The sequence below is a fragment of the Colossoma macropomum genome, unplaced genomic scaffold (assembly GCF_904425465.1).
Source record: "Colossoma macropomum unplaced genomic scaffold, Colossoma_macropomum, whole genome shotgun sequence".
In the NCBI taxonomy this organism is placed as follows: Eukaryota; Metazoa; Chordata; class Actinopteri; order Characiformes; family Serrasalmidae; genus Colossoma; species Colossoma macropomum.
Genome location: NW_023494799.1, coordinates 6,098,427 through 6,125,394, shown reverse-complemented (window position 1 = coordinate 6,125,394; position 26,968 = coordinate 6,098,427). Strand labels below are relative to the sequence as shown.

General features: G+C 38.4%; 2 protein-coding genes across 2 annotated transcripts in view; one reads left to right on the top strand and one right to left on the bottom strand.

Moving 5' to 3' along the window:
* The window catches only part of ankmy1 (ankyrin repeat and MYND domain containing 1), a 26,207-nt gene extending 9,485 nt beyond the window's left edge, over positions 1-16,722 (top strand). The window contains exons 7-18 of the mRNA XM_036586457.1: positions 2,114-2,709; positions 4,303-4,474; positions 5,717-5,899; positions 7,219-7,368; positions 7,733-7,840; positions 9,025-9,156; positions 9,544-9,677; positions 10,583-10,728; positions 10,819-10,933; positions 11,027-11,065; positions 13,649-13,803; positions 16,151-16,722. Coding sequence (XP_036442350.1) covers positions 2,114-2,709; positions 4,303-4,474; positions 5,717-5,899; positions 7,219-7,368; positions 7,733-7,840; positions 9,025-9,156; positions 9,544-9,677; positions 10,583-10,728; positions 10,819-10,933; positions 11,027-11,065; positions 13,649-13,803; positions 16,151-16,323 — 2,103 coding nt within the window. The 3' untranslated portion in view covers positions 16,324-16,722. The remainder of the gene's footprint in view (positions 1-2,113; positions 2,710-4,302; positions 4,475-5,716; positions 5,900-7,218; positions 7,369-7,732; positions 7,841-9,024; positions 9,157-9,543; positions 9,678-10,582; positions 10,729-10,818; positions 10,934-11,026; positions 11,066-13,648; positions 13,804-16,150) is intronic.
* A 3,264-nt stretch (positions 16,723-19,986) lies between these two features.
* Positions 19,987-26,968, bottom strand: part of gpc1a (glypican 1a) — a 57,457-nt gene continuing 50,475 nt past the window's right edge. Inside the window, exons 4-9 of the mRNA XM_036586458.1 lie at positions 26,524-26,689; positions 25,839-25,969; positions 25,577-25,714; positions 23,216-23,349; positions 22,313-22,488; positions 19,987-20,219 (exon numbers count right to left, since the gene is read on the bottom strand). Coding sequence (XP_036442351.1) covers positions 20,011-20,219; positions 22,313-22,488; positions 23,216-23,349; positions 25,577-25,714; positions 25,839-25,969; positions 26,524-26,689 — 954 coding nt within the window. The 3' untranslated portion in view covers positions 19,987-20,010. The remainder of the gene's footprint in view (positions 20,220-22,312; positions 22,489-23,215; positions 23,350-25,576; positions 25,715-25,838; positions 25,970-26,523; positions 26,690-26,968) is intronic.

Genomic DNA, 26,968 nt, shown 5'->3' with positions numbered 1-26,968 from the left:
CTACGCTCATTGTCCATTTTATCAGCTCCACTTACTATATAGGAGCACTTTGTAGTTCTACAGTTACAGACTGTAGTCCATCTGTTTCTCTGCATACTTTGTTAGCCCCCTTTTACCCTGTTCTTCAGTGGTCAGGACCCCCATGGACCCTCACAGAGCAGGTACTATTTGGGTGGTGGATCATTCTCAGCACTGCAGTAACACTGACGTGGTGTGTTAGTGTGTGTTGTGCTGGTCTGAATGGATCAGACACAGCAGTGCTGCTGGAGTTTTTAAACACTGTCCACTCACTGTCCACTCTATTAGACACTCCTACCTTGTCAGTCCACCTTGTAGTTGTAAAGTCAGAGACGATAGCTCATCTGCTGCTGCACAGTTTGTGTTGGTCATCCTCTAGTGTTACTGCAGTGCTGAGAATGATCCACCACCCAAATAGTACCTAGAAAAAAAGTACCTAGTACAACTACAAAGTGCACCTATATAGTAAGAGGAGCTGATAAAATGGATATATATATATGTATATATATATATATATTCATCTTTGAGAGAGAGGAGAAAATCCAGCTCCACTCTTGCTTCCAATCTGAAAAAAAAACATCGGAGTAAGGTTTTATGGACTGATTATTTTAGTTGTTGAGGCTTCTGTGTAATGTTCTGTTAAATTTATATTTTCACATTTTTTTCCTGATGCTGAAAAGTGAATAACTTAATGACTTCAGTACTTAAGAACTGTTTTGACTGGAACTAAATGAAAGGATCTCTGACTTTTTACACAGTACTGTATATTATTCTATTATTCTAATCCTTGTTATCCTTGTAATTCTTTGTTATCCTTTTTATAATCATCTGTGATTATATATGTGTGTCCCTGTTTTATTTGGTACCTGTTTGGTAACTGCTACCGTTGAACGTTCTTGTTCTTTTGGAAACACTTATAATTACAGGCTCATATAAATGGCAACTTAATAATTAATACATTTGTAACTTGTGCATTAATGTCAAGGTTTATTAATTTATATAGCGCTTTTCACAACAGGTGTTGTTGCAAAGCAGCTTTACAGAAAAATCTGGGTCCAAGCCCCCCTGAGCGTTGCCAGTGGAAACCCTGGGAGGAACCAAGACTCAGATGGGGAACCCATCCTCCTCTTGTTGGATAGCAAACAATAACAAAAAAGCAAAATGAAGAGAGAATACGGTTATAACATTAATATAAAATATTAAAATACAGAAAAGGGGAAAAGCAGATTAAGCATTGGCTGTAATTAAATAGTTTGGGTCTGTGCAGCAGCAGCATTAATAAGGGACACCGTTTCAATTATTAACCAGTTAACTAATTATTAAAGCACTATGAAAGTTTTTTGAATTAAGTATATTTAAGTGTAGATTGGAAAGTTGCAACTTTATAATAGGGGTCCAGTTAACAATTATTAATGTGTAAAAAGTATATATATATAAATAAACATTACGGAAAAGTTTAAACATCTTTATAATTGCAATTAAGTAAATACTTAATATCTCAAATTACATCATTTTAAAGTTATGAGTATCAAATACATAAACCATCATTAACAAACTATATTGAAATTTATTTATTTATTTATTTATTGATTGATTGATTGATTGATTGATTAATTGATTCCCCTCAAGGTTTCTTCCTCTTGCTCTTAGGGAGTTTTTCCTTGCCACTGTCGCCATTGGCAACACTCAAGGGGGGCTCGGACCCAGATTTTGTAAAGCTGTGTTGTGACAACACCTGTTGTAAAAAGCACTATATAAATACACTTTGACTTGACTTGACTTGATTAAGTTAACATACTATTAGGTCATTATTAAGTTGCTGTTTATTGGGTCCTGTTATTATAAAGTGTTACCGTTCTTTTTAACTCTGTTTTTTGGGTCCTTGTCTTAAAGCAGTCTGTTTTAATCTGTGAAACACTTTGAATCACAGCTGTTTGTATGAAAGGTGTTATATAACCAAACACTGACTGATTGACGTGTGTGCAGTATTGCCTTAGACACTTTGTGCTGAGGTTAACTGGATTGTAATGTCAAGCTGCTTTCATTGTGTTGATGAACATTTCCTCTTAACAGTATCTTCTCTCTCATTCTGCAGATAAGAGCCCCTTCAGGCATTACTAACAGCCTTCAAGAGGAGTCTGCTGACCCCCTGAGAGAAAGGCCTGGACACAAGAGTGACAGAAAAATGCTCACAGGCAGCCAAAGTGACCGGGCAGAGTGTGATGATCCTTCAGCCAAGGGTTTCAGCAGTGCTGAGGAGCCAAAAGCTCCAGAAAACACTGAGTGCACTGAAAGTCCCCAAAGAGCAGAGAGGGTTCTTCAGAGGGCTGAAGCTCAGACAGTAGAGGCTGAACTCTCAGAGAAGGCCCAGCAGACACAGGTGAGGTCTATCCAGGTGCTAGATGGGAAAATCCCAGTGGGTGCTGTTCCTTGGAACCAAAGGGAGGATGAGGGTGCAGGCAGCTTTTCTGGACAGCAAGATCTGGATCCGAAGGCAGAGGAGAAAAACTGGACAAACGGAAGCTCAGTGGAGGATCCCACCTTTGACTCAGCTCATTCCATGGCTAGCTTTGGTGTGAACGTCACAGAGGACATTATGCATCAGATGGCAGAGGTCCTGTGCCAAGGAGGCCACGTAAAGCCTGCAAACACCCCGGAAACTGTCCGCAAGATGGCACTCATGAAGACTGAGTGAGCCTTTGCCTTTGATTATAGTGCCTACAGATACTATACGAATGAGAGGGGAATTCCACAGATTTTACAAATGTTCTCCACAATTAAATGGTTAAGATGTAAAAAAAATCATTTAGACTGTCTTCATGTGAAATTCTAGAAAGGTCAGAATTGTTCACAGTGGTGGTGATAGAAACCAGATGTCCGAAATATTTAATTTCCCTTAAAAAGCTCCTCAAAGAGAGAGAAATCCCAAGACATGGTTATGAATACCCTGCCTGATGCCTGAGGCAGTGTTTTATGGTAGTCCTGAAATAAAATTTTGGCTTAAATCATATATATTTTTAAATTATTATGGTAGAGAGGTACATGTAGTGTGTTGTAAGGAAAATAGTCAACAAAGCAGACTTATTTTTCTGATTTTCCACTATTGTACTATGTATATATTATTATATATTGTACATTATTATATATAATTTATATCCACCTCCACCACCTCTGTAATGAAATCTGAGTTAGCGAAATTTCTCAGCAAAGCATCTTTTCACATCAAACAACTCTGAATGACTTTGTTTACATCTCAGTGATTGAATTATATAGAAAATCAGAAAAAAACATTTTTCTTTAAGATCAGCTTTGAGATTTTCCTCTTGGCCCGAATATTGTCGACCAGCCCAAGCATTTTGCGTCACTGGAGCTAGGAGACTAATGTAGCTAACAAGAAATGAAAGCTTATGTACAGCAAATAAGCAACACACTTGCCTCAAACTGTATTCAGCCAAAAAATTAATAAAAGTAGACAAAATTCATACTTAAAGCTATTTCTACTGTTTTCATCCATGCGACATACTTTTGTCCATTGTTATTATGTCACACAATGTCTAAAACCACATAATCAGGTGTATTTGAGATTACATAACAACTTGACATGGTTTAAGGCACGAATATGATGATTTAGGTATGTAGGGGTGGGTAATATGAGGGTATTTACCATTATTGTGATAAATTGCTTCACAGTGTGATTTTCTGAGCATATCATTGATATCATCAGTATTTCAGAAACACTTGCATGTTTCATTACAGAAATAGTAATTAGTCCTGTATAATTGGATTTAGTGCAGCACTTTGTGTCAAATGCTGAGCAAAATCATTGTATTCATATTTTTTATAGTATTTTTAAATGTGGTGTTTCTGTTGTTTTTTTTTCAACTTTACAAACCTCATAAAAACAAAATACCAGTATGCATATCATGTTTTGTGAAATATCCTGAGGTATTGTGATGTTATATCTTTGCCCTGTTGAACACCACTGGTTAGCGCGGTGCTAACTGGTGTACATAAGCTTCTATTACTTGTTAGCTACATTAGCCTCATAGTTCCAGTGCAGAACTACAGAAGCAAATATCAGACACCATTCATCACTACATTTGGGGTGAGAAGAGAACTGTCTAATTTTTTGCCAAACTATTGCTTTAAGACCAAATCAGATGTGCTGCGTCTTTTAACTAGTTCATTATAATGTGTAGAATATAGAATTAAATCCTGTATGAAATCATACTGGGACATACAGTATGTGTGGTTTACTCCTTTTGTCCTTGTCTGGTGTTACAGACATCAGGTCCGCTGGTCCACTCTAAAGCTGCTCCTGGACAGAGGGGCGGACCCCAACGCCTCCAGCGTCCCCATGCCTGTCATCTTCCTGACCATTAAAGCAGGTCACGTTGAGGCCGTGCGGCGGCTGCTGGAGTGCGGCGCTTGCACAGACTTGCCCTTACCCGCAGAGGTGAGGCTTCATTCTCTCACGCTTTTCACCTACGGAGGAGCCCAACCCTGCTCCTGCACTCACACCCTCCTGCAGTTTGGATCCCACACACCTGGCTGTTAAATTCAAATCCTGAAGATCTTGTTTAGCTGGATCAGGTGTGTTAAACTTGGATCAGAGCTAAACTCTGCAGGTGGTTAGCTCTCTAATGGCAGGTGTGGGCAACCGTTTTGTATTTAGAAGCAATAATTAGTCGTTCTTGATTTGTGCTGACATCTAGTGGACACTATTCAAAAGTTTGGAACCAACGGGCCTCATTCACCAAACGTTCTAAAGAAGAAATTTCGGTAACACTTTCTATGAATGTCACCTTTGTAAGCATCTATAAACACATCCATAACATGTTATAATGCATTCATAAGACATTATAAACATAGCTATAAATATTTATAAAAATGCATTATACATTATAGCCATGCTTATTATGCATTATGAATTGTTAACATAATACATTATAAGTACCGATCATAGCAAATTATAAGAGCTCATAAGTTGTATTTGTCCGCTCTAAGTAAAGTGAAGCGTACTGTACTAAAGCCTCCTCCAGTGTTAAGAGTGAGGCTACAAGTTGAAGTATTTACTGAAGGATTTACTGAAACACTAAAACATTCATAATAAAGCACATTACAGGCTTCAAATGTCAGAGTTTAAACTAGTGCTGCCATCAGTGTTTTACCCAATGTGGGAAAGTCAATGTACACCACCGTTAGCTTGGTATTTGTTTTAACTTTACGCTCTCCAAGCTGGGACTGACTTCTTTGGCACTGACATTATAACATGTTATTAACACTATTTATAATGCATTATATTAACAATTCATAATGTATAATAAACATGGCTATAAAGTGTCATTCAGTGTAATTCTTTTTTATAAATATTTATAACCATGTTTATAATGCCTTATGAATACATTATAACATGTTATAAATGTGTTTATAGATGCTTACAAATGTGACATTCATAGAAAGTGTTACCGAAATGTCTTCTTAAAACCCACTTACACAGTTTCTGAGATTCACTAATGCTTTCTTAATTGGGATTGGTTCTTAGGTAAGAACAGAATCTACATACATTCAAGAGTGCGGTGGTTTCTTAGGTCCTTTCTCAAGAACAAACTTAAGAAAAAATGCAAAGATTGCTGAATGAGACCCAATATGCTCTGCTGAAAAACACATCATATATTTGCTGCCTCATGTTCTGTAGCTAAAGGGCCTGTACCCACTGCATGTAGCAGCCGGTCTGCTGGGCCCAGATGGGCCTAAGATCACAGAACTGCTCCTGCATGCTGCTGCGGACCCTGATGTCAAAGCGCAAGATGCCAGTGAAGTGTACGAACTGGACAAGGTCAGAGCCATAACAAAACCTGCTAATAGATACGACTGTGAGGTGTGTTGCTATTGTTATTGAGTGTGCCCTTCCAAATCAGACCAAATGCACTGATATGGGAATTGTGGGCTGATGCTGAATGTCTAATATTTTTCATGTACATATGTTCCGATGCAATACATAAACATTTATAAAATGTAGAAACTGGGACTTGATCCACCTGGATTAGCATTAAATATAACATTTATTTCTGTGGGTTACAAATGCAGTAGGATAATTAAAATGGTCATATTTTCACGCACTTGTCAACCGTCGCCGAAAATGTTCTCCTCTTCGGGACTACAATAAACATGCCATCAAAGAGTGGTTTGAAATATTGGTCAATTCTAGCCGTCTGTATGATACTGATAATTTTCTAAGCAAATATCTGCCGATAGATATGATTCCAGTATCATTGTGCATCCCCAGAAGTTAGAGACTTTATCTTGTACCAAGCAGCCAGTCAAATCCAACAGATTACATTACATAACCTCCTAATGCATCTTAATCAAATTACATTATAGTTAAAAAACTAAGTACACATCCTCTACAGAGAACACACTGCACTGTCAATATATTTTAATGCACAACTGTTAATTAATTCAATTAAAGTATAGAAAAATAAAAACTTAAATATTAAATAAAATATTGCCTGTACAAAAGTTAGTATTTTATATTTAATTTCATACAATATCTTAAACTCATGAAATAAATAGAAATTGTGGTGACACTTTATTTTGAGTGGTCCTTTTAGATGAAAAGAACACTCAATGGACTCTCAGTAACGTCAAAAGCATATAAGGGTTAGGATTAGGTTTTGGGTTGAGATTAATGTTAGGGTTAGGGTTAGGTTTAGGGTAAGATTGGGTTTTGCATAATGGAAGTAACATACTAACAATACACCAACTTAATGTAAGTAATGTATCGACAGAACATCTACAAGATATTTACTTCAGTGTATTCAGATGCTTCACTACAGCTACGTCACTGATATGTTGTTGATGTGATACTGATACTCTGTTCAGAGTTTATTAATCATCTATAAAGGACCACTCCACATAAAGTGTTACCAAAATTGTGTACTAAAATGTGAAAAAAAGCCATGTTTTAGTCTGTTCTCTGTAAAGGAGGTGTTAACTTATTTTTTTTAGAAAACCAACCAAACATCTTTTGACCAGGGGAGTTCAAACATTTGCATACAACTGTGTATTATGTTTTATAATGAATGCCTTTCGGGCAAGTACAAATAGAGCCTCAGAGCACAGCTATTATCAGTTTAATGTTTAGTATGCTTATAAAATACTGCTGATAACAACCACATACTTTGTATTTACCCCCAGAGTACAGCAGATCCTCAGGCGGGTTCTGGGACCAGGTCCTGCCTGGATTCCAGACCCCCACCCTACACCTACACAACCACTGCAGAGACCCCAGAGGAAGGGGGAAGGACTGCGCTTCACGTGGCCTGTCAGAGAGACAGTGATTACACAGTAAGCACAGACATTTTAAATTTTACTAAAGCATTCATTCCTGCTGTATATAAAGTGTCAGCAGCTGTATTTACATACTCGAGAACGTAAATACAGTGTATACCATGGAGTTACGTGCAATTATGTAAGCTCTTCTTCTGTTAAAGGAGAATCAATGCAATGTAAACATAACCATCATAGGTAATGGCACTGTGAGCACAGTGCTGGTATGTACTGTATGTTAAGCTGAACCCAAAGTGTAAATAAACTGATATATTGACAGATGACTGAGGTCATGTATGATATATTGACAGTATACTGAGGTCATGTGTAAATGAACTGGCTTTGTTTAGTGTGATGGTGTGAATGATGCTCTCCTCTGTAGAATGCCAGAGATGTGGTCTCCATCCTTCTCTCCCACAAAGCGAGCACCAGCCATCTGTGGAGCGGCCATTCTCCCCTCTCGCTGGCTATCGCCAGCGGCAACGACCTTGTGAGTGACCTTAGATAGATTTTCTTTAGGTGAACGTTGGGCTAGCCAAGAGGAAATCAGAAGCAGCTCTCATCATTAAACCGACGTGATTCTGGACAATAGATGTTAAAGGGGAATTCCACGGATTTTTCAAAATTTCTGCGCAATTCAGTCATTGAGATGTAAACGAAGTCATTCTAAGTGGTTTGAGAAACTTAGTGATTCAGATTTCTTTATAGTGGTGGAACGAAAGGTTGCAATGTCTACAAGGCAAATATGGCCATTTTATTTACTGTCCGAAACCACCAGTGAAACTACACGTGCCTGAGTTTTTGATAATGGTAAAATAGTGATAAATCTGAAAAAATATATTTTCTTTGGGTGCTATTCTGCCGTACAATGCCCTGCATGTACCCCTCCACCATAAGTGATTTAAAAGTGTTATATGCTTTAGGCAAAACGCAAAACTACTTGGCAACAGACAGCGATCAGGCCATTTTAAGTAATAGCTTTTGTGCAGGAGCTTTTAGAGGCATTAAACTCTTCTTCCTGTCACTACCTCTGTGAACAATTCTGTCTCTGTAAGTTTCTGTAGAACGGAGCGTTTCACACCAAACCACTCTGAATGGCTTTGCCCACATCTTACCATTTAATTATGCAGAAATTTTGAATGAAATTGACTGAATGACTGAAAGATTATTAGATTGTTAACATTTCATCTGCCACATCACTTTGTTAATACTATGTACACATTCTTAATACTGACAACTAATATTCAGTATTCAGTGCATCATGGAATCTCAAATATCCCCACAATTCTGTTTAATTTGATTACTTCTCAAAATACACAGATTGTACAGTTGTGACTGGAGAAACTAGTTACACAGTAGTGAAATATATAGATGAAAAACAACACACCAAGCGTTTAGGGTAGAATTTATTATGTTTGAAAATATTGAGCATTTGATTTCAGCCATAAAAATGAGTGCATATTTTATAATCTATCATAATTGATTATAATCAGTTCTACCACTCAAAAATCAATAGTTGAATCGACACTTTCAGATTGATGCATTTTAACACCCCTAACGATCAGCGCTAAATGAAAGTGAACGTTTAGGCGACTGCTCATTTATTCATTATAGTTCATTTATCACTCTTGGCTGTGATTGCAACTCAGTTTTGGTTTTGACCCCATGCATCAGGCCGTTGATGAGCTTCTGGCCAGTGGAGCCGACCCTAATCTGCCCCTCTCCCACGGTGTAGGCAGTGCTCTGTGCGCCGCCGCCAACTTCAACTATGACTTTGGACCTCTGTCCGGCAGCAGAATCAAACTGGTAATCATTTACTGCTGTTACATTAACATTCTGCAGTGCATCCTGTTAGTGAATCAGTAACTGCATTAAATATTAGTTCAGATGGATTTCTGTGAAGGTAATTACATGACAATGAGAATTAAATCACATTTAAATTTTCAAAATATATTAAAGAGCTCATATTCTATATTGTTCCTGTATTTTTCCCCAAGGTCCATGTTTGTGTAGTTTTGTGTACCAAAAACAGTCAAAATTTTTTCAGTGGCAATTTTTTCATTTTCCAACCTCTCTTTAGAAATAATAAACAAATAAATGTGGGTAAACGTATTATTTATATTTGCAGTGCTTTTTATTTTGCTTACAGACTTTATTATTTTATTTAATGCATTTTATTTTTTTGTCTTTGAGGTTGAGAAGCTGATAAAGGCTGGTGCCAACATCCTGATGCCCGTGGAGGTTGGTGAGGGCCGCAGAAGCGGGCTTGGAACAGCAGTGGATTACACCCATCATGCTTTTAATCAGGTACAGCAGTTCTTGCACAAATATTTCTGAAATCCGTCAACTAGGGATGCACCGAAAATCCGGCCACCAAAAACCTTCAGCCACACCTTTTAGCCGAAAAAGAGAAAAAAGCAAAAGATTGTGAAAAAGTTAGTGAAAAATAGTGATTAAAAATGCTGTTTGTGTCTTTCTCCTGCACCAGTCAGCACAGATGCATTCAAACAGTTTGAGCAGCAGCAGATAAAACAGTGAAACACTCAAACACACTCCTGCAGCTGTTCTGTGTGACCTACAACTTACATGCTTTTTAGCCTTCGCTGATTTAATGAAGATCTTTAATGGAAATGGAACTTTAATTCCACTTTTTAATGGAACTCTTTCTTCTGTAAATGACAAACACTTACGTGCTAACAGCGCCCCCTGCTAGAGGAACTTCAGACTGCTAGGCAGGAGTTCCAAAGCCATATAGATGAGCTTTATATTAAAAAACAAGGTATTTATATTATAGCAGAGGTGCTTTTAGGAAACCATTAGGCAATAAATTTTAATAAATGTAAAACTTTTAATATTGGATATTATTTAGCATGCTGTTTAAAATTAAATTAGTACAGTCAGTTGTCTTTCCCAACATGGCAATTATCTCATTTGAAGCATTGTCAACATTATTACTTTAATTCAAAACATAAATAAAAATTATATGTAAAATAAGACTTTTGTGTCATAGAAATTAAATTCTGGTTTCTGTCAAGATTTTTCATTTCGGTGCATCATTACTGTTAACCTTACTAACTCATTCTAGCATCTCATTGGCCAAAGTGTCAGCCGATTAAGTGACCACAAGTTTGTTGCCCCACTGGACTACACACACACATACACTGAACAGGCATAACATTATGACCACCTCCTTGTTTCTATGCTCATTGTCCATTTTATCCCCTCCACTTACTGTATACCACTCCCTAAACCAGCGTGAGAGAGAGGCCTACAATGCCCGCCGCCAGCTGCTCAGCACCATGGCCAACCTGCTGAGGCAGGCAGCCGTCGGCATGGAGAAACAGCGTTCAGAAGCAGAGCAGAGCCAGGGCATACACAGTGAGACAATCGAGTGACCACACTAGTGGACCTGCACCTACGGCTGTGCTTTGACTGAGTTGTGCGTATGTGTTTGTGTTTTGGTTGTAGGTGTTAGTCCTGCAGACAAGTTTGTGTTTACTGGAGCAGGAGCAACTCCTCCTGGAATCAGAGCAAGAGTGCATCTCACTGCAGAACAGCATGGAACAACCCCAAATGATCAGAGGTGCACACTCACACATGCACACAAATCAAAGCCCAGTGGTGTTTAATGAAGATAAAGTACACACTTACACCACTGTCTTCCTCTTTCCTACAGATCAGGGAGTAAAGACAAGACTGAGACTTCATCTGTGAGGTGAGATCATGTTTATGTCTGTAAAACTGCAAGTGCATCATTAGCAGTGGAGTCATGTCTCCAACAGATGCTGACATAAGACTGCATCTAAGAGGATCAGATGTTATTAGACTAGATTTTTACAGAGCGGAGACTGTATATGTTACACACACCCACTCTTTTAAAACATGTTTACAATGACAGCAGGCTACTGCTCTGACAGACAGCACTGTGCAAAAGGTAACACCCTTTTATTTCATTTCCAGTCAAGTAAAAGGAAAAACAGAACATATTTTTAACATATTTAACAGAAAACTACCCAAACCCTCGGCAACTAAACATATATTTTTTTCAGCATTTAGTGTCTAAGCTTTGTCTTTATTACAGCTTCCATTCTTTTCAGGAGACTTGCTTTTCAAAGAACTCCGCAGGAATATTTTTCCACACATCTGAAGTTCAGTCATAGAAGTTGGTTGCACTTTCTGCTTCTCACAATCCACAGTCCAAAAAAACCTTACTCAACCACTAAGATGTCCAGTTTCAGTGTTGTAGTGCGGATGTTCTCCATTTTCGTCTGTCTCCTTTTCTCAGTGAGGTTCTTCTTGACAGCTACACATCCTTTCAGACCCATTGCGCTGAGTCGTCTTCTCACAGTGGAAGGATGGACAGAAACACCTGTGGATGTTTTCAGATCTGAAGCAGCTTGATTTTCTCCTCTCTCTCAGAGATGAAAGCTTTAAGGGCTGTTTATCTGATGGGGGCAGGTTTGGTGTCTATTAGGTCTTGCCCAGTTTCAGAGTCCAATTTTCTCTGTAAATTTCAGGCATCTTTTCGAACAGTTTTGGGAACTTTTTTATATCTGATCTCCTCATCTAGCCATTTTGCAAAGAAAAAGGCAGCTGGAAATTTTCGGTTTTAAGATTGGAAGGATGGAAAAAGTAAAGAGTGAACAAAGTAAATACTGATAGATCTGATATGATAGTTAGTGCTGGAGGTTTGTGTGTAATGTTCTGTTAAATATATGATACCTGCTTTTTTTCTGACGCTGAAAAATGAATAATTCGGACTCAGTGGTCGTTTTGGCTGTAAATAAAAATGAGGAAAAGGTGTTCTCTGACTTTTGCACAGTACTGAATCAATAAAAATACAAAGCCTGTTTTCTTTTTTAGCTTAATCTCTTTTTGACACATCTGTATCATACAGTTGATTATCACAGACAGTCCCTTCACTTAGTGAATGAATAGAAAATCTGTTGACTCAAAATACTCTATGTAATAAAAGGCAGTGGGCAGAGAAATGCATCAAAATTGTTATCCAAGGTACTCGAATGCACTGAGCTAGACTGTCTAATAAAAGGTGAATTGAGTTCTACAGTTTAGAAGCAGAAAAACTGAAAGAGTCTCTCCATGTTGTTTGTAGAAGGTCAGTATCTGCAGATCTAAGATCACATGCTGGAACATAAACAGACAGACATTCTGTGATGTAAGCAGTGCTTTAAGGTCATTTAGAGCCTTAAAAATAGTATAAGATCTTTAAAATCTACCCGGAAAGATACAGGTAGCCATTGCAGTCCTTTCAAAACAGGAGTGATATGATCTCTCTGTTTTGTTGTTTTTAGGATGCTGATGCATTTTGTACGAGTTGTAGAGGATGTATTGTTTTCTTAGGAAGTCTAGTAAGAAGATCATTACAGTGATCAACAGTGATCATGCTTGTAACAAATGCATGAACAAGCGTCGCTCTGAGATAGAAAAGGCTGAACTTTAGCGACATTTCGCAAATGATAAAAAGCTACTTTAGTGACTGTGTTTACATGCGGGATGACATAGAGCTCAGACTCTAAGATCACACCCAGGTTCCATGCTTCAGGTTTGGTATATAAAACTAAAGAACCAAGTTTCTCATAAAGCAGCTTCCTGTGAGTTTTAGTACCAACGATCAGTATTTCAGTTTTTTCATGACATAGTTTTGGAAAATTTTGTGACATCCCCTGAGAAACATCTCACACACAGCTGGTACTGATGAAGATATGATGACAATAGTAGATAAATCTTTGGAAGACGTGTCGTTCACCAAGTTCACTGAGTTCTCTTCGAACACTCTTTCACCTCAGTCGCAATCTTCAGATTCATCTGCTTGGGGAAGGGGTCCAAAGCACAGCCCACATTACAAAATTGCATGCTGCATGTAATTACACATTCCTACCAGAGAGGTCCCCAAATACCCAAAACATACATAGTGCAGCTTTAAATAAACATAACCGCCTTTTAGATATCAGGCTACGATTTCATCCTACCTTGCCTAAAAGTGTTAACTTAGCAGGTCTGGAGTACAGAAGCCAGGACCTTTTTCATCTGGCCCATTATCTCCAATTAATTGTATTGTAAAATGAAAGTGGATCTGATTGATGATTACATATTTAGTGCATGTGTGCAAGTATTGTGTGTATTACTGAGCACAAAACATATTCTGTGGAATATTCCAGCAATGAACAAAGCATTCTTATCTTAAATAACCGACAGTTTGAGACTGAGCAGAAATACAGGACCGTCTGGTCATCCTTGCTATATCAAGTATGTTTCTGTATGTGTGCATGTATTACAGGAAACCTCTGTTTAAGTACTGCTACCAGTGTGGCCGCTCGGCGTGGGTGGTCTTGAAGGCCTGTAGCCGCTGCCACGAGGTGTTTTACTGCAGTAAGACGTGCAAGATGAAGGCCTGGAACGAGCGGCATAAGGAAGAGTGCATCCGTGTGCCAGGTTGGAAGAACAGAGTGGCTTTTAAACAATACCTCCTCAGTCGCCTTCTTAGTCTCTGACCAACTTGCTAGTATAACTACAATTCTGTCTCACCTGTTTTTCCAAAAGGGGAATAGAACTAGTTAAAAAATACAATGTGCATCTGGATCTGTTCAGCATGAGTATGAAGCCAGTATGAACCTCCAGTCAGATTACATGTTTTGATTTTCTAAGCAAAAATAAGCACATTCTAAACAGGGAACACACTTAAATATGGCTTTTTTTCTGCAGATTTTAGAGCACGGTTTCTATTTATTTGTTGAAAAAATTAATAAAATATAGAATAAAGGGTGCCATAACTTTTGCACAGGGCACATTTTTTGTTTTATTATTTTCTAATATCTTAAATTCAGCAAATAAACAGTAATTGTGCATCAGAATGTGCAGAAATGTTTTCTCTTTAGAGGTTGTGACGACGACTGACGGCAGAAACGGCTCAAATAAACAAACATTACTCAACGCTGCCCTCTAAAGGTGTTTTTTTGTTGTTTTCGTAAGACCCAAATAAATACGTTTTCTGCTTTCATTTATTTACATGTATTGGCCTCAACCTAACTGAGGAAAAGGCAACCAGTTGAATTTCTCTTTTTTGCTGCGTAAATATCCGATTGTGAAAGCGAACAACTGTGGAAAATAACCTACACAGGTTTTATTCAAAGTTCAGAGAATTTGTACACTGGTGATTCAGATGTCTTCATTTGAAATGGATCTATATTGGAAAACAAACACTTTGGCAGTACTTATCAGCTTTACTGGCTTAACACAGACTGGACAAGACTTTTCAGACAGTTGTACCCGCAACACAAGTGATTTTAGAATGTTTTCATGAACTTATACATGTTGTTGAATTGTGGCTTTATGACTAAGTTCACTAGCATCTGTGAGATGAAGGAACTTTGACTAACGACTTGGCGGCAGAAAACGAGTTAGCTGTAGGAGGTGAATAATGTGCGGTTCTGTTGAGGAGAGACAGCGAGTTCTCCCTCGTGTGCGACTCCACAGGGCTTGACTCCAGCGCAAGAGATAAAAACAGGGAGTGAAAGTACAGCCAACAGAGACGCACTAATTCACAAACGTCTTATGGAAAAGCGCACATCAGTTGACAAATACCATGAAGAAGCACAGACGTCTCCCGACAAAACAAAGCCGAAAAATATTTAACAGAAAATTACACAAAAGCCTCCAACACTAAGTATAATGTCAAATCGGTCAACACCTGGTAGACCACCAAAATTGTCCCCCTCAGATAAACAGCACTTTCATCTCTGAGAGAGAGAGGAGAAAATCAAGCTGCTTCAGATCTGAAAACATCCACAGGTGTTTCTGTCCATCCTTCCACTGTGAGAAGACGACTCAGCGCTATGGGTCTGAAAGGATGTGTAGCTGTGAAGAAGGACCTCACTGAGAAAAGGATGGACAAATGAAAAAGAGTTTGGGTTAGAACACCGACACTGGACATCTGAGCAAGGTTTTATGGGCTGATGAGTCTAAATTTCATGGAATTACTTGGATTGTAGGAAGCAGAAAGTGCTAAACCAACTTCTAAACCAAAGACTGAACTTTGGAGGTGTGGAAAAAAATATCCCAAAAGTGAGTCTCCTGAAAAGAATGGAAGCTGTAATAAAGGTACAGTGGGCATACTAAATACTGAAAAATGTGATATTTAGTTGTTGAGGCTTCTGTGTAAACATATGATTTCTGCTTTTATCCTGTCACTGAATGCCTTTACATGCACTTAATAATCCGATCATAGTCGGATTTCTGTGTTTATCCGATAATTCAAATGGTCATGTAAAAAGCACACTCTGATCTAGAAATCTGATTAAGAAATCCGATAAAGAGGCTGGATTTTAGCTCAGTAAATGTGTAATGTTATTGCAAAGTGAGGAAAATGAGTTTGTTGCCCTGAGGCAACATCATGCAATAAAGGGTTAAACTGCCACACCATTTAAGGTGGAACAAAAAAAAATTCCAATAAGAAGCTGGCAAATAGGAAACTAACTTTTGCATCTTAACTTCATAGGAGAAGGAAATTATGTAACTAACGGAAATTAATGTAACTTAAAAAAAGTCTATTGGTCCATTTATCATGAAATTGTTTACATGAAATACGACGTAAAACACAGCTGCCGTTTTCAAATGTATAAATATAAAATAAATAACGATGGAGTTGATGATATTCGGAGTATAGACACTGAAACAGACACTGAAACAGTAAGATTTCTGCTTTACACTGATCGATATGACCTGACTAACTTTCCTCCTGAGGCATAATAAACCTATCAGTTTATTTCTTTCCCCTCCACAGGCCCTCGAAGTGCTGAGGGCAGGTATTCCTCCGGTGAACGGCGACGCACTCTTTCAGGAAAGAGCTCTAGACGAGGCCAAGATCATCATCCCAGACCGGATAAACCAGACTCAATCAAGACAACACCACACAGCCACCAGCATGACCCCAAAGAAAATTACAGCTTTATTTGAGATGTGATACAAAGACTATGTAGGTGAGAGAAAGACATTTCATACAGAGTCCCATTAAACGTCAGCACGTCTGTAAATACAGGGCAGTGGGCAAACTTTTGTGTTATGGATTTATACGATTTTTAAAATAAAGCACGGTGATGATACAGAACCTGATGACTTTTACACTGTCGATCTTTGTATGACAGTTACATTCAGTGCGCACCAAAAAGTTGTAAAAGTCTATTGGCAAGCCTACAAGAATATGTCAACAGTGTGCCACAGTCAGGTTGATTTTTTTCCAGAAAGCAGTACAGTGAAGGCATCATTCATCAAAAATGATTCTGGACAGTGGTGCAGCGAATGATGCTAGGCAATGCAGCTTAGCTTGTAAAAAAAAAAATGCAAAACAAAAACAGTTATCAAAACATCCCAGCATCCCTCAAATGTGCTCCAGTAAACATGTGCTCTGAAATTTATCACAAAAATCCAAATTACGAATCGATTGCGCTTGACCTCTTCTCAACATTCATTCGTTGTGATTAGTGTTGCTGACGAAGTGCATATTATGTGCATTTGTCTTTGACATTTCTTTGAATGTAGCTACATGGACTCATCTGGAACTGTCCAAAGGATATTTGACACATTTGACACATCTCACTCATCAATTAACATTCAATGAGCTGACATTCCACATGTCTAGTACATTTTTAGCTTAATACATCCTACCTATCTAACTAAACCAGGTCTTTGGGGTGATTTAATTCATGTCAGGTCAACAAAACAAAAAAAAAGCACCTGCAGACTTTCGTATTTGTCTGCAGATGTTAAAATTTCTTATAAATGGTTTGGCCAAAAATCAAACGTATATATAATTGACATGGTCACACAATGCTAACTCGGTGGTTATAAGCTTCCATTACTTGTTAGCTACATTAGCCTTGAAGCTCCAGTGCAAAATGAAACAAGCAAACCTCAGACAGCAACATTATTAGAGTTGGGTATCGTTCACTGATACCGATACTCTGACACCAATTAATGAACCACGCCTTTTAAATTTCAAACCAGAATTAATTAAACCAGAAATGAGTATGAGGAGCTGGAGATGGGTACACGCTCAGGAAAAAAAGGTGTGAAACTGTCACTGGGGCAGTACCCCTCTTATCACTGGGGTGGGACCCTCAAGGGTACATCTCAGTACCTTTAGTCAGGGAACATAACTGAACCATAATCTATTGAATTTATATTTTCTAAGCTGTACTGACTCCACACACCCCGTCTCGTCTCCAGGCTTTTTATTTTATTGATCTGTTTTAAAACATTCGGTTATAAAAAAGGTAGAAATATGAACTTTTTTTACCTGGAAGAACTTAAGGTTCACAATTGGACCTTAAAACCACTGTTGTACCTTTGAGGGAACATTTACATTGTTTGTACCTTGAAGAACGAGAAATGTACCTGCACAGAACCTTTAGTTCTAACGGTGTATACTGACCCCAACAGCTCACAGACTGATCAAGAAGAGCTGACATAAATAACAAGCATATAAAAAATATAATTAATTTAGCCAATCAGCAGTCTAGATTTTGGAACAACCCTGCTTGTTGGATGCTCTGACCTACTACTGAGGTACTGAAATGTGTGCACCGCTACACATAAGAGTTTATGAATGATTTAAAATGAGTTTATTAATAGTTATTAATTAGTTCATTAACTTCTTAAACCATTACGAAGCGGTTATAATTAATCACACATAGATAAAATGGGCAAAAGTGACCTGTTATATCTGATAAATATGAATATGTGATAAAGCTGACAGGTATAATGCTGACTGAAGGAGATCAGCAGGATCTGAGGTTTAACAGCACAGAGCAGTGGTCACCAACCCTCCTGCTTTCTCGCAGTGCTCCTGCTTACTCAACACTAATGCATCTGATCCAGCCTATCAGGGGCTTCTAAACGAGTAACGTGTCGCAGATTGTGGTTGGAACTAGGAAGTTAGATCTCCAGGATCAGCGTTGGTGACCACTGGTCATACCCAGCCTTACACATATTAGGTGATTGATTACATTTGGCATAAGAAACAGAGTGGTGCGATCAAATAAGCAGTGGCCCAAGTGGCGATACCACAGCTGTCTGTAGTGAAGGACGATAGATTTTCTCCGCTTAATTTTAACCAAGGCAGCAAAAGAACCATTGATAAAGGTGATCTAGAGGAAATTAAACCACTCTAAACTACAGATCATAGTCATATGATGAAAATCTGTAATTATACCAAGATGTGTCAGGCAAATTCAAGGTCTAATAGTTATGGGCTGGATATGGCTGTTATGCACTAGCAAGATGGGATGCTGTTGCAGCTATCTGTAGCCTTGTAATTACACAAGCTAACGCTACAGAAAGTAAAAAATGCATACACCGGTCAAAATGTCTCTCGAGCCAATAAAAAACATGGTGTTAACAGTCAAAGTCAGAGTCAACTTAAAGCATTCAGACTCAGTATTGATAGCCAGACGCATTGAGTCTTGGAGTTAACCCCCAATCTCTAGCCATTTATACCTGGGATTCCAAGAAAGTATAGCTGGCCTCGCTCTATCTAGGTGGGTAGGATGGCTCTCTTTCTCCCCCTATCACTCAGCGCGATGCTAACCGATGTGGGTGTATGCTGGCTGACATAAGCAAATTAATTAGTTTAGTAGCAAAAGAAAAAAAATGAAAAAACAAATTGTATATATTAATTTTTGGCCAAACCACCACTTTAAAGATCCAATCCAAGCAATATCAATACATTGTAAAATAGGTTGTCATTTAGTGTGCAAGCTGAAAGTGGTTTGTATTGTAGCTTCCAGTTAGTTCTTTCACTCTTTGACTCCATTATTTCAACTGTTGTAAACTTGTTTTCCAAAATATTTTAGTAAACTGACTATTCAGCAGGAGTCACAGCCTCTTCATAGCAAATACATGCACTTACATTTTAACCTCATACAGTACAACTCTTGTGTTGTAAGTAGGTTATTTAAAGACCTTCCGGATACATCAGCTGTTATTGTGCTGCTGAAGAAAGTTCATTACAATCATTTTTGAATTAAGGAAAGTTTTTTTTTACATCCACCTTCACATATCATACATTTATTGTTTTGAATTCAAATCTAGCAATAATAAGGGCATAAAGCAAAATGACATTATAATCCTACGACTGCTTAATCAGGGAATGCCTAATTTTACTTAACCTAATTGGTTTATATCACTTGGGATTCTTTGAAATTGTGGGACAGTTGTTTGATCGTTCCTTAAAGGCATGTCCATGATTATGATTTTTATTTGTGAAGTGCTCAAAAGAAGAACGGTTGTGTAAGTATGACCTTGTATGACTCGAGCATTGTGAAATGAAACACAGGGAAACTAAGTGATGGCTTGGGTAGATTGCTTAAGAGGCTTGAGAAACGTTTACCATTACAAAAAACCACCAATCTTCTCTAAGTTGTTACTTTTTTTTGACATTCAAAGTTACAGAGAAAAAACTCGACATACATTAAAAAAAAAAAGAAAATTAAAAAAGAAGATTTCATCACTCCCTCTGTCTCTCTCGGAGATGAAAGGTCCATTCTTTTGGCAATTTTGTTAGCTTACCACTGTTTTTCCTCAGAACTCCACCCTTTCCACTAACTCCCACCCTAAACCGTCCAGTTTGGCAGCACTGTGTTTCCATTACCGTCTGAGGAGGAGGCTGATGAGCAGCAGCAGGATTAAGGAGATGCAGGGCTGAATCTGACGTCCAGAGCCTTTCACTTTTTTGTTCTCTGGGCCGTAGGCGTCCAGTTTTGCTCGGTCTTGTTTTGGGCCAAATGCTGGTGGCCCGCCTTGGACACAGGACGGCTCAATGCACATTCCGCTTCCGGAGCCGCTGATGTCATCACCTGCAGGTGTTAATGAGAAGAAGATGAAATTATGAAACATCTGCGTTCGGCTTTAAGGTCAAGGGCCGTAAAGCGTCTCTGAGTAAGAACGCTGATGTAAGATACAGGTCTATGCAAATGGCAATAACCGATTCAAGATTAGCCTTCATACTTAGTGAAATTTGATAATCATACGGTCTGGTCAGTACCACTGCCGCAAAGTCCTGGGGTGGTACTTGATATTCTTTTAAATTACTAAATCAGTTTTGGGTTACAGCAGCTCTCAACAGCTAACTTTGCTATTATATATATTAAAGCAATAAGCCACGACAGGCTCGTGTTGGGGCTGAATCTCAAATGGCTCCCTGCTCCCTGCATAGTGCACTACGTAGGGATTTAAATACTGGATCCTGCAGCCCAACAGAGCAAAATACAGCTAAAATTAGTTATTTGGGACTCAGACACATCCATATGCAATAAATGATGTTCTATTTGGCTGTAGAGGTTAGAACTTCCTTTAGGGAGTAAGGAGCCGTTTGGGATTCAGTCTGGGTTTGATGCGACTTCTGACTGAAACACGAACATTTGAAGCTTGTAAGACATTCAAGTGACATTTTTAGACTTGTATACTGCCGTTTTACAGTTAATCATACTGTAGTTACTTTAATTCAAGCCTGTGATATTAATGATGGAGCTATTTAGGCTGTTGGCTCTTTTAGCCTGTTAGCTAGCTGACCAGCCTAGTTCTAGTTAAGAACATAAGTTGTCAGTCCCTCAGTTTAAACAAAAAACAGGTTCTTACTTCATCACTACACTTGGTGGTCCATGCGAGCAGCATTAGACTCAAAGATCATTCCATTAACAGCACAAGGAATTTTCCTGCCATGGTGCAGTGATACAGAGTTCAGTCGCTGTTAGGCGTCATAGGTGTGTGTATATTGTTTATTTAACAACGGCTTTGAACGCAGCTCAGCCAATCAGATTTTAGGACCAGAACTATCTATTTTATAAATGTCATTAAGTGACTGTTAGGCATTATAATACAAAATGTCCACATTGGTCAGAAAAGGCCATCTAAAGCAAACCTATTTAGACCTATTCATTTTTAAAGTAAACATATCACTCCATTCAGAATGACTGAGGCTACAAATATTCCCAAACATTTAAAGCTTTGATCAAACACAGCCAAAATTAGCAAGTTTGAGGACCTATAACAACATCTGGAGCTGATGATTTGTTTTTGACTGAAGCATCATGAATGCTGATAAGCACAAACAAGTTTTAGTACATCATGCAGTACCCTCTGGAAGATCTGACTGAAAAGAAAATCGTTCTACAGCACGATAAAGACTGTTCTCAGAACAACGGACTGGCCACTCCAGAGTCCAGACCTCAACATCACTGAATGTGTTTGAGTACTTGGATTGTGAGAAGCAGAAAATGCAACTTCTAAGACTGAACTTTGGAGGTGTGGCTGCAGGTTTCTTTGAGAAATTGAAAGCGAGTCTCCTGAAAAGAATGTAAGACGTAATAAAGGTAAAGAGTGGACACACTAAATTCTGATATTATACGTATTTGATGATAAATATATACGTATCGCTGCTGTCGGAACAAAACCTCATACCTCAAAAATGGTAACTTTACAGGAGAAGGAAAAAACATACTTTACTTTTAATGTAGGTCAATGGAACCAGACTTTTTTCCCCCAAGTCATTTTGGGTTGTTTCTTTTGGTTTATTCATCATGAAATTTACACACAATGTAAAAGAAAACAGGTATTTTCAAAATATGTCACAAGCTGAAAAATGACAAAAATGGAGATACGAGGTTTTCTCCCAACAGCAGCGATATATTGTTTGTTTTTCTGACAGTGAAAATGCATATTTTGATGAGAAATGAAAACACATTAAATACTGTGTAAAGGTCTGTACTGTATGTGTTTTTACTATGCTGCAAGGCATTATCACAACCACGATGTGTTTTTCTTTCATCCATATTGTGCAGCCATACCTCATAAACTCATAATACCAAATAATACCAACACAGACACAATGACAGATAACTCATAACCGACGCCCATTCCCTTTTTCCCTTATTGTTCAAATTCCACTTACTTGTGTCCTGGAAATCCACGTCATTGCCGTTGAGGGCGTTTTTCAGACGATTAGACATGACCTTCAGCTGCATGATCTGTTGTCGTATTGTCATGTCTGGCTTGGTGATGTCGATATCCACCTCTGGATTATTGATCTGATTGGCCAGACCATCTCCCATGATCTCAGGCAGGTACCTATTAAACCAAATCAATTACAGGCATCACATGAGCTCTGTTTTTGTCATTTTTCCACAACTACAGCATCATTCTGTTCCTGTGGTTGCTGTCTAAGCCCAGGATAAACAAACCATTATTCAAAAGGGCCAATTTTATGAAAAGTCAGCAGACAGGCTCTGGTCTGAATCCATGACATTTCTATACAAGCCTTTATTAGATCAACTTCAGATTGTTATAGAAAACAATACTAAAACTAGAGGCTGCATCTGGCCTGCAGGTACTATGCAGTGCCCGAATGTAAGCACATGAATTTTTCATGCTTTCATCAAATTATGCATATCAATCTGTCCTAGGAGAAGCACAATATTTTACACGCCCCTCCTCAATGAATTATTGATGATTCAAAATGATAGCTTGGTATTCTGTCTCATACACGTGCATTTAGACACAAACACACAGTGATTAATCATGTGTGATGTCTATTCAATAAAGGGGTGTTCCACGGCAGTGAAAGAAGCCCGCAAAAAATCTATAAAATTACCGTGACTGAAAAAAAGATGAGAGGTTGAAAGGTTGTTTTGAGACCAGTCTTGGACATATTGACTGTGAGCTGTGGTCTGAATGTTAAATGTGGTTTTTAAACCTGAATTAAGCACATTAATACTGCATAACCTCCTGATTCAAGCGCCTCCACTGTTGACAGGAAGACTGGCATAAAGTGCTTAGAGAAAAACGGCCGTGGTACCTGGCTTTGGCCATGCCGTTCCAGCACTTGTCATCATTGGAGGAGCCAGATGCTGCTTTACTGTTGCAGAGAGCAGAAGGCAGCTGGATCCAGTACAGCTGCATCTCCTTCAGTTTACTGGACACGTCTGAGACCTGTACAAAACCACAAACAACATACAGACAAATACACTGTCACTGGCATGTCAAAACCTCATAACTCATAATTTCCACATTTATTAATAATCTTACATAATTGGTGGTTGTAAATCATTTTGACTGACTGACAGAAATAGTCCAGAATAACCTGTTTTGCTACATTAACTTGTGTTAAAAGGCCTATATTGTACATCAGAGGGCCAATTTCGATATTTATGTACCATAATTAATTTTTACAGTACTATTTCCTTATTTCTCTATATCCTTAGAATTAATCAGGCTGTTTTATTACAATGCCTTTAAGAATGATTTATCTAACACTTTATTTAAAAATTGAGGAAAATTCAGGCCTTTTTGAACATTATTACAGTGAGAATTCAACATAACGCAGGCTTTCATTACACCGAGTGCGTTTAAATGCACTTAATAATCCGATAACTGCAGAAAATCAGATTTTGTCAGTAATCCAATCAATGCGTTTACATGCACTTGAGTAATCAGATAATGGGGAAACTCCAGGTCTACATGAGTCAGACAGTAATCAGACTTCTACTTTGCAACCAGCCAATAAACTCAGAAGATGATGTGACGTAAACGTAACATAATTTTTTTTTTTTACCTGGAACTATGAACATGCATCATCTAGAAGATGAAGAATATTTAAATCCTTCATTTCGTCAAGCATGTGCTTGGTTTCAGTGGCGCTCCAAAAGTGTTTTGCTGTGTTGCGCTGCAACACTGCTTGCTTATTTCCGATACGGCGGTCTGTTTTTGCACATGCGCAGACTGAGAACTTTACATGCACTGAGAAATCTGATTACTGAGCTAAAATCCAGGTCTCTTTATCAGATTTATTGAGCGGATTTCTAGACCTTACTCCGATCTAAGAAATCAGAGTGTGCTGTTTACATGACCATTCGAATAATCAGATAACTGCAGAAATCTGATATTGATCAGATTATTGAGTGCATGTAAACACATGCATTGTATTCTGGCTATAGGTTAATCAAATGATCATTTGACTTGGATGTGAAGAGAAACATCTAATTAACAAATCAGGACATCTAAAAAACACTGCCGAAAAAGGTTTGTTCAGTGATGTGCTTCTAGAAACAATCAACAATAAATATTACACCTTTTCTGTTTTAAACACAGTGTAATGAGAGTTATATACAGTAGGGGTCCAAAACTCTGAGACCACTAGTGAAAATGCTTCTATTTCGCAATCCTCTCTAATTTAATAACTAAGTTTTGAGTTATAAATTATATTATGAGTATAACAATTTGACTAAAAGGTAGAATCTACATAAATTACACACATTTAGTATTTGGCATTCTGTCCCTCTTTTGCTGTGATGACATCATGAACTCGAGCTCCACAAGTTTGTACAGAAACCTCTAATTAGATCAAGTCCACCAGACAGTCATGTGAACATGAGCTTTAATGAAATGGATAAGACTGAAAGAAAATCTTACCTTTTTGTACAAAGGCCTTAACATGCTCAATGTCACACATTTGCTTAAGTTTAAATAGAGGTCTAGAAATCTCCAAGTTTAAATGAAACGTTTAAATGAATAAAATAAATACATTTCTGTGTGGTCTTCGGACCTTCGGACCCTGCTGTATGTCCACGTCTTATAACTTTCAAAAACATCTTACTTATTACATTAATTTAAAGCGGCACTATGCAAGTTTTGGGGGTTTGTAGACTCCTCTGGTGGAAATGTGTAACTGCATGCAATGTGCATAAGAACATTTTGCAATATGACAAATCAATTTGATAATTGTGAGTGGATTGAAAGAGTATGCAAAGAGAACTCAGTCAAAACTTGGTGAAGGATGTATCTTCCAAGGATGTGAGTGAATTATCTACTACTGTCAGTATATCTTCATCAGTATAAAGTTGATTTTGCATTTGAGACCTAAACTTCGAGTCAGACTTTCTTCCTGTGAGTCTGTGAGTGTGACATTAATATGTAAACATGGGTTCCAAAAAACTATGACTTTTAAATTATTATTCCAGGCTTTACAGGCCAACTTAGAGCAGTGCATACTTACTATATTGTAGCATGTATTTTTCTTATGACTCAGTAATGCTACTTCTTTCAGTTTATCTTTCAGGTATCATGACCACCCTAATTCAGTCGGGTGTCATGAGACTGACGGGAGCTGGAGTTGGAGCAACAATGTTCCACAAGAGTCAGTGTATTAGCACATACATACCTGCACCTCCAGTCTGACCGCAGCTGTGGAGCTGGGTTTGTACTCCAGCGGCGTCACTGTGCTTTCCTTCTTTTTGGGCTCCTCAGACACTGAGCTCTGTGTGCCGTCCTCTCCACGGTCCCCGCAAGCCTGGAAAACCTGCACAGCACACACACGATCAAAACAAAAATTCATCCACGTGTTTCTGATGAACAACAAAAAGCCATCAATGCACCCAACTGAAATACATTTTAAAAAGAATTTTTCTTTGAACTCCTCTGACCTTGCTGGTGTAGAGCTCCATGTTCTCCTGCATGTGGAGCACGGCCTCGGAGATGCGTACGGGAATCGAGTGGAGAATAATGTCCATGCTTGGCTCTGTGCCAAAGCTAGAGGCCACCTGCAGCATAGTGTCTGACCGAGGAGAGAGAGAGTTTTTAATGTATGATATGAAAACATCCAAATTGGGACTTCTAATTATCTGTTTATTGCATTGTCACTGTTTGCTCCCAAATTTTCCCTGTGATTTTATGCACACTGATGAACTACAAGTGCCCCATGTAAACGAGTTCAACATTTAATTTCCTTATAAAACACCTTTTTACAGCTGCACTCGTTTACAAGTGAGTGTAAGGCTTTTCTAGACTTTTATAAATGAGAAAAGACGGGTATGAATTATGGCTGCTTCTGGGGGAACAAAATGTTCCTACAGTAGTTGGAAATTATGTAAATTCAGGCAAATGTTAGGACATTTTGCTGATTCTCATGAAGAAAAATATGTTCTTTTGTTCAATCCAAAACCTTAAACAAGCCAAAGGATTCCTTTTTTTTACTGAGGTTAAGGGTAGGAATGGATTTGGGTGAAGACAGTGATGTACCAGTATTTACATAGTGAAACATGTTGGAAAAACTTCACAAAGATAATAATACATTGTGTACATCAGTGTGTTTGTGTGCATCTCACTAACCCACGAGATTCTGCCACTCTGTGTCCAGATCAGCCTGGTTAGCCAGACAGCCCTTCATGACGTTTTTGCAGTAGTTGGCGCAGGGTTTGACCGAGCCCAGGCCGCGGCAGTGCGGACAGTACACCAGTTTCATAATGGCACGGTTACACTCAGGGGTCAGAGGGACCTGAAAGAGACATTCTTTATGTCAGTTTCTTCACGTTGCTAATGGACACTGTAATCTTGAACATTTATCTGTAACAGAAACAGGTAAGAAGTCTCATGGAGAGCTGCAAGAAATAAAAGTTGGTGCATGGTCACATCCATTGTAAGAACACTGTGCATTTTTCCTGCTGCTTTATATGGACTTCTCGTATGTTTTGTACTGTTTGTGGTATGTTTTTAGTTTAGTTTTAGTAGTTTTGAAAATTTCCCACTAACTGGGGATTTTTCCCACTGTCAACTG